This window comes from Canis lupus, chromosome 15 (assembly GCF_003254725.2).
Source record: "Canis lupus dingo isolate Sandy chromosome 15, ASM325472v2, whole genome shotgun sequence".
Taxonomy (NCBI): Eukaryota; Metazoa; Chordata; class Mammalia; order Carnivora; family Canidae; genus Canis; species Canis lupus.
This window is the reverse complement of record NC_064257.1, coordinates 15,454,114-15,471,462: the sequence shown is the minus strand read 5'-3', so window position 1 is coordinate 15,471,462 and position 17,349 is coordinate 15,454,114. Positions and strand designations below refer to the sequence as shown.

The 17,349-nt window shown below is 42.2% G+C and overlaps 1 protein-coding gene across 4 annotated transcripts in view; it reads right to left on the bottom strand.

Annotated features, from left to right (window-relative positions):
* EIF2B3 (eukaryotic translation initiation factor 2B subunit gamma) overlaps positions 1-17,349 on the bottom strand; it is a 145,299-nt gene that overhangs the window by 22,278 nt on the left and 105,672 nt on the right. For all 4 annotated transcript variants that reach the window (XM_025420314.3, XM_049094495.1, XM_049094497.1 and 1 more), the window contains 4 exons: positions 13,156-13,283; positions 11,658-11,848; positions 9,524-9,601; positions 8,472-8,620 (listed from right to left, as the gene is read on the bottom strand). In XM_025420314.3, the coding sequence (XP_025276099.1) occupies positions 8,472-8,620; positions 9,524-9,601; positions 11,658-11,848; positions 13,156-13,283 (546 nt within the window). The remainder of the gene's footprint in view (positions 1-8,471; positions 8,621-9,523; positions 9,602-11,657; positions 11,849-13,155; positions 13,284-17,349) is intronic.

Below are 17,349 nucleotides of genomic sequence, written 5' to 3'. Positions count from 1 at the left end.
CTAGGGTATTATGCTAGCATTATTTATGGATTTCTCTCTCTTTTTTTTTTTAATAGTTTGGCAGTTTATTTTTTTTTAAGATTTTGTTTATTTATTTATAGAGACACAGAGAGAGAATGAGAGGCAGAGACACAGGCAGAGGGAGAAGCAGGCTCCACGCAGAGAGCCTGACGTGGGACTCGATCCAGGGTCTCCAGGATCACACCCCAGGCTGCAAGCGGCGCCAAACCACTGCGCCACTGGGGCTGCCCTGAATTTCTTATATGAGCAAGCTGGAGTTTCCTATGGAACCTTGGTTCCTTACCAAGTCTCTTCATGTCAATTCAGGACATCAACACTGGACTTTAAAGAGGTGCCAGAGAGTTGCTCCTTTGTCTGTCTGCCCACGAGAGGGGAGGAGGAGTTTGCTAATTAGAGCAAATGGGAAAGTTATGGCATTGTCTTCCTCAAGTCTGAGGCAGGATGAGACACAGTGGAAGTTATAAAGCTTCATGAACTACTCTGGAATTAGGTGATCAAATGGATAAAGGCAAGTGTGGTTCTGGTTTTCAGAAGAATGGTGGTACCATGATTCATGCGTGAATCTGGAATGGGACATAGAATTGCAAGGGTGCAATGAATAGAAAGTATGGAATTCCATAATTTGCTCATCTATAAGAATGCATAAGCTGAGCCAGGTGACTTCTGTAGCCCCAACTCACTAACATTCCTGGACTCAGTGCTGGAACTAGATCATGAGAAATCTGGAAGTTCAAACTGTATTCTAAAGGTAATGGGAAGTCTTCAAAAAAGTTTTTACAACAGGGACATGATCAGAGGTATCCTTTAGGAAGACAACACTGACAACATGCCACCTCTGTGAAATGAGAGAAAACAATGAGGATGATGATTACGATAAACAAATAACAGCTAACATTTTTTTGACAGCTAACATTCTATGTTCACACACTCTTCTAAGTGCTTTTGTTTATTTATTTAGTACTCCCAATAAACCTACAAGATAGTTTCAATTTTTACCCCATTTTATAGTGAGAAAATCACGCACAAAGACGTCAAGTCAATTCCTTAAGTGACTAGTAAGTGACAGAAGCAGGATTCAGTCTGGCAGCCTGACTCCAAAATTCATGTTCTAATCCATAGAAGGAATGGCACAAGGGCTGATTTGGAAGAATAAGAGGAAATAGAAACAGCAAAATAACTTAGAGAACACCACAATGATTCAGGAAGAGGTCTTTGGGGGTCTCTCTTCTCAGTCACAAACTGGCTACTAGATACCGCCACATACTTGGAAATCTTAGAGGTACTTCCAACTTCATGTGCCCCTTCACAAAGCCTTTTCTCCCCACAAATCTGCTCCTCCCTCACCCTTCCTCATCTGAGTATACCACCACCTACCTCGTTTTGCCAACTAGAAACTTGGGCTTCACCTACCAACTGTCCTCTCCCTCACCCCTTACATTCCTTCCTTGTCCTTTCCTTGTTAGTCACCTTAGATTCCTTTTCTTATGCCTAAAATTTTTGATGTTCCCCAAGGCCTTGTCTTGGTTTCTTTTCTTTTAAGGCCACACACCTCCGGGTGATCTCCTCTACTCTCACAGCTTCGGTTACCATCTCTATGCCCACCCCTCTCTCAAACCTGTACTTCAAACACAGGTTCCTTTCCTGAGCTCCATGCCTGCACATCAAGTCCTGCATGTCAAGGCCACCTGCCAGGAACTCATCTTATCCCATATGGAACTCGTCATTTCCCTGCCTCCCACCCTGCAAATCCTCTGCTGATTTCTATCTTAGTGAATAGAACACCAGAAACCTTATTGCTCAAGCAAGAAATCTGGAAGTCTTCCCTAATTTCTCTTTCACTTGACATTTCCAGGCAACCACCAAGCTATTCATAGTTTTTAATCACCTTATTATTTCTCTTCCCTACTGCCACTGCTACTGCCTTAGTTTAGGACCTCTTCTATTTTACCAGGATTGTTTCAGTAGTCTTCCTGCCTCCATGTTTACCCTCCTCACATCACTCTCTACACCATAGTGTAGCCAAAATGATCTTCATAAAATGTGGATTTTTATGTTATCCCTTTCCTTTAAACTCTTAAATTACTGTTACCTATTAAACTTCTTAGGGGACAGTCCATGATTTGGCCCTTGGCCATCTGTATAGCCTTATCTCCTATGTATCTATTCTTCTTTGAATTCTATATTTCAGTTATTATGAATTATTTATCATTCTTTCATATAACAAGTATTTATTGAGTTCCTGTAGGCCCTCAAGATAGAACAGTGAAAGAAAAGATAAGGTTACCTACATTCTCAAACTAACATTTATTTGAGACAGGTAAACAAGATATAGCCAGACAGTGTTAATGCTGGGAAGGAAATAAAGCAGGTTGATGTAGCAGAGAATATTGGGACAGATTACTTCCTTTTATTATTATTATTATTTTTTTTCTTTTATTATTTTTTCAAAGATTTTACTTATTTATTCATGAGAGACATAGAGAGAAGACAGAGACACAGGCAGAGGGAGAAGCAGGCTCCATGCAAGGAGCCCAATGTGGGACTCGATCACGAAACTCTGGGATCATGGTCTGGACCAAAGGCAGACACTCAGGATCCCTGGGTGGCTCAGCGGTTTAGCGCCTGCCTTTGGCCCAGGGTGTGATCCTGGAGTTCTAGGATTGATTCCCACATCGGGCTCCCGGCATGGAGCCTGCTTCTCCCTCTGCCTGTGTCTCTGCCTCTCTCTCTGTATCTCATGAATAAATAAATAAAATTTAAAAAAACAAAACAAAACAAAACAAAACAAAAAAAAACAAAGGCAGACACTCAACTGCTCAGGCATCCCACTTCCTTTTATTTTTTAAAGATTTATTTACTTATTTTATATATATAGAGAGAGACTGTGTGTGTGTGTGTGTGTGTGTGTGTGTGTGTGTGTATGCGTGCCTACAAGCAGGGAGGAGGGGCAGAGAGGGAGGGAGAGAGAATCTCAAGTAGACTCTGCAGCTGAGCACAGAGCCTGACATGGGGCTCAATCTCATGATCCTGAGATCATGACCTGAGCCAAAACCAAGAATCAGACACTTAACTAAGCTGCCCAGGTATCCTGGGACAGATTATATCTGACAGGATAGTCAATGAAGTCTCTTCTTTTTTTTTTTTTTTTTTAATGAAGTCTCTTCTTAAGTGATGAAATTCAAGCTAAGATCAAAATGAAGAGATGTTTCTGGAATAAGATATGCTCTCTCACACTTCACACTCTTGACGTATCTAGAACATTCCTTTCTCCAGTCCAGTGGGACTCTACTCATTTTTCAAGATTCAGCTCAAGGGTTATATCCTTAATTAAGTTCTTTCCTGACTCTTTTCTCCTTTTTGACTATACAGAATTCTACCACGACACTCAGGCAGTCTTGAGCATCCAGTGGGTCTTTGTGTTTGATGAAAGAGTAAAATACTTGAGACAGAACTCTACGATCAGTGATGGGCTGGAGCCAGCCTGTTCTGCTTGTTTACTGATACTTTTGGAGAGCTGGTTGTTAACAATTTATCAGCACACCACTGGTAGCAGTGTACCACAAAATACTGACCTTTTCTTGGCAGTTAAATTTATATATAGATGCATATATCCTTAAAAAATATTATTATTATTATTGTTATTTTTGAGAGAGAAAATAAGTAGGAGGAGGGGCAGAGGGAGAGGGAAAAGCAGGCTCCCCCCTGAGCAGGGAGCCCAATGTGGGGGTTGATCCCAGGACCCTGAGATTATGACCTGAGCTGAAGTCAGATACTTAACCAGCTGTGCCACCTAGGTGCCCTAATGCATGTATGTATCTAAAACCAAATCTTTCTGAAGGCTTTATTATGAAAAACAGCAGTCTTATGTTCCCCCTATTCATTTCCTTTTTCCCAAAGACAACTTTTTAGACTTATTTTTGATGAGTATTTTAGCATTTACCTCCCCATCTCTATATAATAACATTTTTTATATTATTACTTCTTGATTTTTTAGCTTTGGGTATTATCAACAGACTTCCCACAAAGGAAGATGCAGATTTAGCTTTCTCCCTGTTCTCTCTTTTTCTTCCTATCCCTCATCCTTTCAATACTGTTACAGCATCATTTTGGTCTATAGAGTTTGACTACATAAATTCTGTTTCATAGTTGAAATACATAGTGAACTATGATGTCTTTTCCTTTCCTGTACAACTTTTTATTTTATTTTATTTTATTTATTTTTTTAATTTTTATTTATTTATGATAGTCACAGAGAGAGAGAGAGAGAGGCAGAGACACAGGCAGAGGGAGAAGCAGGCTCCATGCACTGGGAGCCTGATGTGGGATTCAATCCCGGGTCTCCGGGATCGCGCCCTGGGCCAAATGCAGGCGCCAAAGCGCTGCACCACCCAGGGATCCCTCCTGTACAACTTTTTAAACAGAGTTCATAATTGTTTTGTTTTTGTTAGATAGTATTCTATGCTATTACTAATCCAACCCAAACTTTTAGCCAGTTGTTTAAATCTTTCAAGATGTTTATATGCATCTGGTATTTTATCACTTTCATCTTTTTGAATAAGTGCTTTGTGGATTACACTCTGGGCTAACCGCTCCCTTTATGCTCGTGCATAGTTGTCATCCTTGGATCTGCCTTCAGTATCATCCTATGGATTCTTTTTGCTTTTTTAGAGTTGGATCTCTTTTTAAATATTTTTTAAAAAGATTTTATTTATTTATTTATTCATGAGAGAGAGAGAGAGAGAAAGAGAGAGAGAGAGGTAGAGACACAGGCAGAGGGAGAAGCAGGCTCTATTGCAGGGAACCCGATGTGGGACTCGATCCCAGGTCTCTAGGATCAGGCCCTGGGCTGAAGGCAGCACTAAACCGCTGAGCCACCCGGGCTGCCCTGGATCTCTTGTATCTTACCTCTTTGGTTTACTCTTCGTTTTGGTGGAACACATCTAGAAAAGTTTTTGAGACTTTTCCATGGTCACATTTAACATTTTGCTGGTATAGAATTTTAGGTTTTTTTTTTTTTTTAAATTTAAAAGATTTTATTTATTTATTTGAGAATAAATAATTTATAAAAATTTATTAAAAATTCATAAAAAAATTATCTCGTGCACACATGCATGAGAGTATGAGTGGTGGGGAAGGGCAGAGGGAGAGGGGCAAGTAGACTTTCTGCTGAGCAGGGACCCTGATGTGGGGCTCAATGTGGGGCTCAATCTCAGGACCCTGAGATCATGACCTATGACCTGAACTGAAGGTAGATGTCTGACTGAGCTACCCAGGTACCCCTAGAATTCTAGGTTGAAATTAGTTTTCCTTCACTTTTTTTTTTTTTAAGATTTTATTTTTATTCATGACACAGAGAGAGAGAGAGAGAAAGAGACAGAGAGAGAGAGAGAGAGACAGGCAGAGGGAGAAGCAGGCTCCATGCAGGGAGCCCAATGATGTGGGACTCGGCTGAAAAAGGCAGAGCCACCCAGGCATCCCAGCCATCCATTTGGTTCCTGATTGGTTGTATAGGATGCTTAACCAGCTGTGCCACCCAGCTATTATTCTTTCTTCTTTTCTCTTTTCTTTTCTTCCGTTTCTCTTTCTCTCTTTCTCTCTTTCTTTCTTTCTTTCTTTCTTTCTTTCTTTCTTTTCTTTCTTTTCTTTCTTTCTCTTTCCTTTCTTCCTTCCTTCCTTCCCTCCTTCCTTTTTCTTTGTTTTTTTTTTTTTTTTAAAGATTTTATTTATTTGACAGAGAGAGCAAGAGAGCATAAGCAGGGAGAGCAGCAGCAGAGGGAGAAGGAGAAGGAGAAGCAGGCTCCCTGTTGAGCAGGGAGCCTAATGTGGAGCTCGATCCCAGGACCCTGGGATCATGACCTGAGCTGAAGGCAGAGGCTTAACCAACTGAGCCGCCCAGGCGCCCCCCTTTTATTTTTTCTTTGTAAGTTTGTAGCATATTTTTTTCTCCAGTGTTCCGAAATTTAATGATGTAGGTTTATTTTTACCCATTGTATTGGGCACATAGTAGGCTTTTTCATTCTGTAAATTCTTATCTCTCAGTTGTGAGACATTTTCCTATATTTATTTCTGAAATAATTTCTAACTCTGATTTCTGAACTGTATGTTTTTTTTTTTTAACAGAACTCCTATTCAGATGTTAAATACCCTGAACTGGTCCTCTCATCTCCTTATCTTTTCTATGTTCCATCTCTTTATCTCTCTGCTCAACTTTCTGGGAAATGTGACATTTATCTTCCAATTCTTTTATTGTAATTTTCCTTTTATAATCATGGTTTTAATTTTCTAGAGTTCTTCTTTTGCTCTTTGAAATAATAGATTGTTTGAAAGTATTTTTCTCTCCCTAAAGAGTCTCTGTTTCTTCTAAGTTGCTTTTTTTCTGTTTAATTTGTGGATCTTTCATGGTAGGCTTTCTTTAGATCTCTGGTAATCTTTGATTATCTCTTCATCTTTAGAAAAGGATTCAGGATGCCTGCGTGGCTCAGCGGTTAAGTGTCTGCCTTCGGCCCAGGGCGTGATCCTGGAGTCCAGGGATCGAGTCCCACATTGAGCTCCCTGTGAGGAGCCTGCTTCTCCCTCTGCCTATGTCTCTACCTCTCTCTCTGTGTCTCTCATGAATGAATGAATGAATGAATAAATAAATAAAAATCTTAAAAAAAAAAGAAAAGGATTTTAAAAAAGCTGATTGGAAGCTCTAAGCACATGAATAGAACCTGTCATCCATAATTTTTCACTGCAGGGTGATTTGACTGGGCTGTTAGAAATTTCTGATGTAAATAAATTTAGGTTTTTCTTCTTGGGCTAGTCAGAATGTCCAGAGAGGATTCTTCCAAACTCCTGACTGAAGGCTTTAGGCCTGGTTGTCAGGGTTTGGGAGTCAAGTTGGGAAGCGGGCTTGGGGGAGAACAGATCTTAGTGACCAATATCCCTATGGTCTCCAACTTTATTATTATTATTTTTTAAGATTTTATTCATTTACTTGAGAGAGATTCAGAGACAAAGCATGAGCAATGGGGAGGAGGCAGAGGGAGATGGAGAAGCAGACTCCCTGCCGAGCTGGGAGCTCAACATGGGGCTCAATCCCAAGATCCTGGGATCATGACCCACACTGAAGGCAGACCCTTAATCAACTGAGCCACCTAGGCACCCCACTTTCCTGGTTTTTAATTATGGTACTTACTCCGTCAATCCTGTCTACTGTCTTCCATGAGTCTTTCTAAAAGAGCAAAGGTTTAACCTTTAGCTATGTCCCTATGTAGCTTCTCTCTCCAAAATGCTTCCCCCAATCCCTCACTGGCAGCTAGGAGAGGCAGTTCAGCTTTCACTGAAATTGTAGTCTTCCCCATCCTTCTATCAGTTCTGGACAGAGAAATTGACAGATATCAGAACTAGAATCAAGGTTTTAGAATCTGCTCTTTCAGGCTGATTCATCCAGTCTGGTGTTCTCCAAAATTTGTTTTATAGATCTGCTTCACATCTCTAGGAAGGACAAATGCCCCTTCCCCGCTATACTGCAAACAACTGTGCTTTAACAGTTTTAAATACTGAGTTTCTTTTTTTTTTCTTTTAGATTTTATTTATTTATTAGAGAGAGAGAGAGAGAGAGAGGGAGAGGGAGAGAGAGAGAGAGAAAGGCAGAGACATAGGCAAGAGGAGAAGCAGGCTACCTGCTGGGAGCCTGATACAGGACTCAATCCCAGGACCCCTGGGGATCACAGCCTGAGCCAAAGGCAGACACTCAACCACTGAGCCACCCAGGTGCCCCATAAATACTGAGTTTCTGCATAAGAATTTATCTTAACAAAGAGTTTCCTTTCTAAAAAGTCTGAAGACCATTTCTTTGGTAATATCCTTCCACTCTTCCACTGCCTATGGTTGCATTTTATACAGGAAAAACCTGAGGTCCATGCAGAGGAATGATCTTATTAAATATCATTTAAGTTCTTCTTACTCCTAGGTCAGGCTGTTCATAAACCAAGATTTTAGGATACTCTAGATACTCCATAACTTGAAACAAAGAACCAGTCCCTTAAAAAATTGCATGTGGCTTAAATGACCACATCTCCTAGCCCTCTGCCTTCTTCAGGGCTGCTTTGGGACACTGAGATAAGGGAGGGTGACCCTTGGACATTGGTACAGTGTCATTCCAGCACTGCCAGTGGCGCACTACTTTGGCCATCCCATCAAGCAGCATATAGAAGCAAGAGAAAGTAGCTTCTCTCAGGACCACAACTGGGATAAATGTGAGAAAGTTGCTAGAAATGCTTTCAGAGACCATTTCTCTATGGAGCCAAAACCAAGGCCTTACAAAAGGCCTAGGCACTCTTCTTTCCTTCACCTTTTTCCTTTTCTTCTCTTCCTCAAGCTGAGCCCTTTCCTAGGCTGGACTGGCCCCCAAAACCTCCTGGGGATGCCAGGGACCTTGCCTCAAGCAGATACAAGGGAAAACATACCCTTCCTCCACGGTGACTGAGTTCATGAGAAGGCAACTGGTGATAGTCACTCTATCTCTTATGACACAGGATGAACCAACGACTGAATGCTTAATGGATGACTTCTCTCCAACCTGTGTATCTGGCCCAATGAGGCTGTCAACTCCAATCTGCAAAAGGCAAATATAAAACCTTGTCCATTCATCTCAACCAATTGCAAACCAACCCCTCAGATCCCTTGAGTTGGAGTCTATGCTATCTCTTCCCAGAGATACTTTAGCAGAGCTCCCTCTGCATGTCTCAGGGCCACAATGTCGCATAATACCTCTGAGATCAACTCAGACTTACACACTCATGCATTTGTGTATATAGATGTGCTTTTTTTTTGTTAAAGATTTTATTTATTTATTCATGAGAATAATCTCCCTCCACGCAGGGAGCCCGACGTGGGACTCGATCTCGGGACTCCAGGACCACGGCCCGGGCCGAAAGCAGGAGCTAAACTGCTGAGCCACCCAGAGATCCCCTAGATGTGCTCTTTTAAAGAGAGTGCTCAAATCAGGGTAAGAAGAGGGACAGAGATGGAAAGCTCTGTCTGTGTCTGAGTCCCAAGACCATAATGGACCTTCCTTACTGAATTTTTTTTTTAAGATTTTATTTATTTATTCATGAGAGACACACACACACACACAGACACACACACACACACACACACACACACACACACACAGAGAGAGAGAAAGAGGCAGAGACAGAAGCAGGCTCCATGCAGGGAGCCCGACGTGAGACTCGATCCCAGGTCTCCAGGATCACACCCTGGACTGAAGGCGGCGCTAAACTGCTGAGCCACTGGGGCTGCCCTCCTTACTGAATTTGTGTACCTGGGGTCAGCACCTGTCCAGGTAGTCTTCTTGCGTGTCTGGGATAGAAGATGGTATTTTATAATCAGAACCCAGTTGGGATTTCCTGAGGACTAATGAGTTTCAGAGCCTGAGAATCCCAATCCATCTTCAAGGACATACCTCAGTGCACCAGAGATTGTTCCATAATGCCCTGCCCAAGCTAGCACTTACCAGGTGTTTGTTGACAATCTGGGCTGATGAATGAATCAGTGATTCTTCTGGACAGAGAACAGACAGCAATTTGGGCACCTTGAGGAAAGAGATTTGATCACTAAAGTTAAGACTAGAAAACAACTGAAAGCATCTTCGGTAGAACTCAATGCTCATTTAGAGGTATAGGGAGTTTTGAGCCACAGCTTTCCTGTTTGGGTGGGGCAGAGCAGGAGGCTGCTACATTTCTCCTAGGACAAGGACTGAATATGCAGCAAATTCTAGATGGTCTTATCCTTAGTTTCCTAGCTGAGAAATCTCCTCCCTGAAAGTAATGCCATGTCCCTCAACTGGGAGGCACTGAGAGAAGCCTTCAAGATACTCAGCAGCACTTGGCAGAGGCCTATTGAGGGCAAGTAGCATTCTGAGTCCTGACCATAATCATCCCAGGTTCCTGCTCCCCTCTTAGACCACTGTGGCCATGCATAAAGGGAGGGTAGGAGTAATGTTAGACAAATTCCACAAGCAGGACAATTCCTGAGAAGGCATCTATGTTCTTCACCAGCCAAAACATTGAAGGTGTTCAAACTATACTTTCTCCAGTATGAGAAAACTGAAAAGGCTATAGATGTGGAGAATTTTAGCTCTGGACTCATTAGGAAGGCACAGGTAGTATGCTTCTCTGTCATTCTCTAGCATGGACAGAATGCTAGTCAGAGCACTATGTGTGGTGGCCGAGGGACATCTTGCCAGGACTGGCTATGCTGGAAAGTGTGAAGGCTAATCCCTCAGCCCCTATCCCTGGGATCTTCTTCCTCTATTATACTTCAACCAAGGCCATTTGGGCCTCTGTGCTGCACAGCACCTGCTGGTACTTCAGAGGACACTTCTTCAGCCTCAGCCCCCAGGCTCCATGGACCTGCTTTCAGACCAGGCTGATAGACTGAATGAGAACTGAAAAGTCAAATTAAGGCATGTTTCTAATAACTCTGACTCTAACCTGAGGATAACTTTACTGAAGACTGCCCTGGATTACATGTGGGACTAGTTACGATTTCGCATAAACTCCCTGGCTTGGATTCTCTTGGATCTCTAACCAATTGAGGGTGAAGCCAGCTTGAGGTCGGGGACAGGGCTATACCCATCATATAGCACAGGTCTTCAAGATTTCTGAGCCAGGTTTTCTTCAGGAACTACATTCCAATTCCGGTTTTCAAGAATATCTTTTATCACTCTACTTGACCTCCTCCTGTCTCCCCCACCCCCAAGTTTATACCTGTACTGACAGTTTTCAGAGTTCTACCATAAACCGTATCAACAGCTAATCTTTTCATCCTCTCACCAATGTTGTCCTTGTATGCATCCCCAGCATAGTTCCCTCAGGCACCTAACCTTTCCTCCTCTCATCTCAACCCCTTACTGCTGTTTCCTTTTCATGGTCTCTTCTCATCATCCCTCCCTCCTAAAACTTCCTCCTGTGCCTGCTACACAAAGAAGAGCTCCCTTATATCCTCAGTTCCTTCACTGTCTCCTCACTCCATCCCCTTTCAACTAAAACTTGGCCTATCTTTTAGAGCACTGCTTCTCCTTCAATAGAAGCTGCCCATTCTCCATATCTCCCAAACCTCATGGTTAAAGGGAGAGGTTAGCACTCTAATGCTGTTTCCAGATACTTCCCTCTCATACACTTCCCTCTCATAGACATTCCTTCTTTGAGGCTCTGCCATCTGACTACTCTATACTCTGTTCCTTTGCCTTTTTAGGAAAGCCTCCTCCTTGTGCTTATGTTTACTTCACCAGAGTAATGATCACATAGTATTTATTGGCTTGTTTATGAAGTACTGCAGATATCCTCATGCCCAGCAGAACTGGAGAAAGCTGCTGAACCCAGACGCCAAAAGTTAGCCTTCCTGGGGATCTTAGCCCTTCTTTGTAACCACTGAGGCTCTACCTCTATGGATTAGGCCCACAGCTTCTCTTTTCCTGTACCTGGGTACCCCAATGGTATCACCTGACATGCCGGGTCTTGCTCAACCTTGGGAAAGAGGGATACTGAACAAGTCACTGGGTATTTAATGAAGAAATAAGACAAAAGGCTCAGTCTGTTTCTGGAACAGGAGCTCCCCTGATTTCTCTTCTAAATCCATCCTCTTACCTGTCTGTTTGCTTCCATGTAGAGTCCTAGGGTGCTTACTCGAGAGCAGAGCCCCTCTTTCATGATATGGACATAGCAGCGCACCTGTGATTTGGACAAGTCTTCCCATCTTTCTCCTCGACAGACATTCCAGCAGGCATCATAAGGAGCAAAGGTCAGTGCATTGTCTTCTTTTATAAAACTGAAAATATCTTCAGAATAGACAGAGGAAATAGAGACTCAGTCACATTTTCAAAGAGGATAGAGCTCACACTTTTCTCCTTGGAACTTATTCATGCAGCATGGACCCTGGGGAAATCCCATTAAAACCTTAAAGACTAAGTGAAATTAAAAGAGGTAATGTGCTTTCCTGAACATCTGAAATACTGTATGATACAAAAATGCCTAAAAACGGGCAGCCCCAGTGGCGCAGCGGTTTGGTACTGCCTGCGGCCCAGGGTGTGATCCTGGAGACCTGGGATCGAGTCCTGGATTGGGCTCCCTGCGTGGAGCCTGCTTCTCTCTCTGCCTGTGTCTCTGCCTCTCTCTCTCTCTCTCTCTCTGTGTGTGTCTCTATGAATAAATAAATAAATAAATCTTTAAAAAAAATGCCTAAAAGCAAGTTTGACCAATAATCAAGTACTAGTAGAGAAAATAAAATAGAGAACCCTTGTAAATCATGACATAACATAAGCAAGGGTGCAGGCTTTAGTGACCAGCCATGTTAGCTATGTGCTGCTAGCCTTTAATACCATATCTAGTAGTTGTGCTATGTTAGAAATAGTACAGGACTTGGAGCCAGAGTTATCTGGGCTCCAGTTTTTCAATTCTTAAAACAACCATGTGAGATCTTTTATTGTATGATAAGAAAATGGGCTCAGGGAACTGAGTAACCTGCCTCAGGTCGCAGAGCTAATAAGAGGCAGAGTCAGATTTCAAACTGAGGTCTGTCTGATGCCAAGTCCTGATATCTTAACCATCATGCTACACTCTCTCCATTTATTCATTTGATAAATTTTCTTTTGGAATACCTACTATGAGCCCAGGACTGGCCAGGGACTAGGCAGAGATATGAGAGCAAACAAGACTGACTGCACCCCTACATTCTGGAAAGGAGACAGTCTGGTTGGCCTCTGGTTGAACTGTAATAGTATACTCCTTCACCTTTCTTCTCTTGATAGAAGAGGCTGACTTGAGTCAGGAGTGGAGCTGCCTGGAGCCTAGAGAACAGGGGAACTGAGAAGTAGGGGGCAGAGATTACTCACAACAGTCTAGTGAGGAACTCGGCCAAACCAGAGCTATGAACCAGAGAAAGGACTTGAGGCATGATTAGCCCAAAGAGCACGGTGACCAAATCAGCCTGAGCAAGCCTACCCAGAGCTCAGGGGATGGTGTCAACTACCCTGTCTTGCCTGGTGGCTAGATAAGAAGCTGGTGCCTTGGGACACGCATCCTGGCTAGCTACTCTTTCCAAAGGTGCTGCTACCCCTACCTTACTGCAGCAGCCCCAAGCACTGACCTAAGGACTTCAGCTCCTTTTTCTTTAGGTCCTCTTCTTTTTCATCTTGTCCTTGTTGTGAGGAAGCTGAGGAGAACTGTTTTCTTATCAAGTATGGAATCAGTTCACTCCGGATGGAAGTGATTGACCTAGGAAGAAAGAGTGGTCAAATATGAGAAATCTGACTGGATGCTATGGGATCAAAAACTCTGTGCATCCAAGGAGAAGCCAAATTCCTTCCTGTCATGCCACCTTAGGACTGTCAGAGATCAAAAGTGACCTGGATCTGGTAATTCTGGAGAAGTGGAGGATCTAAGTTCTCTATTAGCTTCAGGCTGGAGGTGGGAGGGTAGTGCACTAAATCTAAGAATTTATGCAGAAAATAGTCTTTTACAAGATCTAATTTACACGGTGTGTACATGTGTTTATATGTATAAGTGTATTTTAACATGGTGCCTTAATTTTTAACCAGTAATAAACTATTTGAAAGAAGAATGTTCCAGTCTTGAAGAAAGTTGTTTATTTCTCTTTACTTTTCAAAGATTTATCTATTTATTTTAGAGATAGAGAAGAGAGAGGAGGGACAGAGATGGACAGAATCTCAAGTAGACTCCCTTCTGAGCTCAGAGCCCAATGCGGGGCTCAATCCCATGACCCTGAGATCACGACCTGAGTTGAAACCAAGAGTAGGATGCTCAACTGACTGAAACACCTAGGTGCCTCAAAAAAAAAATTGTTTAAAAATATTAAAAACTTTTCTCCATAAAGGACTTGCTTATCTTGTTAGATTAATCCTAAGTATTTTACTCTTTTTAAACAATTATTTTATTCTTGTTGGTTTGTAGAAATTTAATTTACTCTGTATTTTAATCTTCTAGCCAATTGCCTCACTAAACAATTTTACTAATTCTTTTTTTTGTTTTGTTTTTTAATTCTAATAATTTATTTGTACATTCTGACAATCATACCAACTATGAAAACAACAGTTTTTTTCTTCCTTTCTCATCCCTGTAACAGGGAAGAAGGGACCCAATTTTTAATACAGTGAGTATGCTTTTGAAATAAATAGGCTTCTGAATGTATCACTGTGGTCCACAGAGAAGGCTGGAGAAGGTAGCAAGGAGATGCTGTATCAGCTACTGCAGCCTTAAAACAAAGTTGGTGTCTCTTTGGACTTTAAAATTGTTCCTATGCAGCTTATTTTATTTTTGTTTAATCAAATAAACAAGAGGGTTTTTCCATGGAAAAAAAAAAAAAAAAAAAAAAAAAAAAAAAAAAAAAAAAAAGAAATAAAGCATAGAAGACTGAGGGATCCCTGGGTGGCGCAGCGGTTTGGTGCCTGCCTTTGGCCCAAGGCGCGATCCTGGAGAGACCTGGGATCGAATCCCACATCAGGCTCCTGGTGCATGGAGCCTGCTTCTCCCTCTGCCTATGTCTCTGCCTCTCTCTCTCTCTCTCTCTGTCTGTGACTATCATAAATAAATAAAAAATTAAAAAAAAAAAAAAGCATAGAAGACTGAGAGACCATGATTTTTAGTTTTCTCTCTCAAGCTGTGACCTTGTCAGAATTTTATTTTATTTTATTTATTTTTATTTTTTTTTCCTTGTCAGAATTTTAAATCACTAATTAATTTATTTAGGATTTAACAAGCATCTATTAATATGCCAGTTACTATGCTAAGCCTTGGAAATATACTGTTTTCAAGTTGAAAGAATTTATAATCCAGTGGACAGTAGCCTGATCCAGGATTTAAGGAAGAAGGTAGAAGAGGAGTCTGATCAGGTGGGCAAGGGAGCCAAATCATAGAAGCCTTCTGTGGAAGTCTCTAGTCTGGACTGAGAAGCTAGTGGTGACTTTTAAGAAGGAAAGTGACACGATCAGTTTTATTTCTTCGTAAGAGAACTATGGTAGCAGGTAGGCCTGATACAAGGAGGATGAAGACAGGGAGACCAGTTACAAGACTCTGAAAGAGGAGATACTATGGCCTGAGAGAGAGGGGTTAATGTATAAGCAGCCCTATAAACCCGACTGCTGCTACAAACTTCACGCCCCCTCCCCCATCCCCATTCAAAGAAGCTCTGCAGGCTGACAGGGGACCACACAGATGGAGTGTTGATAGGAAGGCAAGACAGAGGCAGAAGCTGAGGAGGGTAAGTAAAATTATGAACCCTGGAGCTACACAGTTCATGGTTTTTGTCATTTTTAAAGGATCAAGTCAGACATCTTAGAAAAATTCTGTGTAAGCTGGAAGCTCTTGTATTGAATTTCAATGTGATTTTTCTCCTGATCCTTTGATGGAGATTAAAAATTTCCATATGAATACAAAGAATGAAACAACACTTACTCTTAGCTCTTTTTCTCCCCTTTTAATGCACCAAACCAGTGTGGGCAGCAAATGTTCCTTGGCCCCCTCTGGTGGAAAACAAGTCAGTTCCCTTTGAAGAAATGACAAAGCATGGACAGCTGGGGGATTTCAGAGCCATGATATTTACATTATGGGCCAAACAGAACCGTCATTGCAAGAAGCAAGCAAACAAGCCTTGGCACACAGCCCCTTAGGGCAGAGCTCTTTAAGGACATCAACAGTGATTTAAAGAGAGGATATGAAGCAGTCCTGCCAGGTCCCACCTGCCTCTGCTGGCACTCAGCATCAGGCTAGTTCCCATAATGCAGTGAGCTCAGAAGCATTACGAGGACATTACTCTTCCTGCTTCCTACTCAAAGTAGAGGCAGCTCAATGCTATGCCAAGAAGTGGGATAGGCCACTGTGAACCTCTGTGAATGTCCTGACCTTCGGGCTGAAGATAAGCAGCTGGACCTACTGCCCTGGGCCTGGGCAACCTCACATTTCCCCTTCCTTCTTCTACACAAGCCTTCTCAGAAACACCTGCCTCATCTCATGACTTCTAAGCTTCCAAGAAATAAGAAATTACAAAGGAGAACAATAGATTTTGTCTATTAATTATAAACAAACAACTCCATCAAATTAAAAACAGAAACTGCTACAAATAAGACAAAAGATTAATATCCTAAATAGATAGATACGTGTTCAAAAAATATTTTTAAAGAAATAAAAATGAAAAGATACAATTTCTCCCCCAAACAAATTAGCAGATTAAAAAAGTTTTTTTTTTTGGGGGGGGATTACCTGGGTGGCTCAGTTGATTAAGTGTCTGCTTTCAGCCCAGGTCATGATCCTGGGGTCCTGGAATCAAGCCCCACGTGAGGTTCTCTACTCAGTGGGGAGCCTGCTTTTTCCTCTCCACCTGTCAGTCCTCCTGCTTATGGTCTCTCAAATAAATAAAATCTTAAAAAATGATTAAAATTTTATTTATTCATGAGAGACACACACACATACACACACAGAGAGAGAAAGAGAGAGAGAGGCAGAGACACAGGCAGAGGGAGAAGCAGGCTCCATGGAGGGAGCCCGATGCGGGACTTGATCCCGGGGCCTCCAGGATCACACCCTGGGCCAGAGGCAGCTCTAAACTGCTAAGCAACCGGGGCTGCCCTGATTTAAAAAATTTTAAAAAAGATTTTATTTATTTATTTGAGAGAGAGAGTGAAGGGGGAACCTTGGGGTGGGGGGTGTGGCTGCAGAAAGGAACAGAGCAGGAAGGAGAGGGAGGAGCAGACTCTGCGCTGAGCCTGGAGCCCGATGTGGGACTCAATCTCAGGACCCTGAGATCAAAACCAAGAGTCGGAGCTCAATAGACTAAGCCACCCAGGCGCCCCTCAAATTAACAGATTTAAAATAATTCTCATTACTGCTAAGGATGCCTTAAGACAGTGACTCATACAATGGGAGCCAGAGTATAAATTGGTAAAGTCTTTTCTGAAAAGTAACTGGCAATACATGGAAAAGGTGCTCAAGATACTCATATTATTTCACCCTCGAATTCTATTTCTTTTTTTTTTTTAAGATTTATTTGAGAGAGAGAGAGAGAGAGAGAGAGAGAATAAGAGAGCATGGTGAGCAGCAGAGGGAGAAGCAGACTCCCCACTGAGCAGATAGCCTGATGTGGGGCTGGGATCCCAGGACCCTGGGATTACAACCTGAGCCCAAGGCAGATGCTTAACCAACTGAGCCATCCAGGTGCTCCTGTAATTCTATTTCTATAAACCTAACAAAGGAAAATACATTATGCTCAATAAATATTTGCTGAATAAATGAATGAAATAATCAGATTATAAAAAGGCTCTTTGAGGGG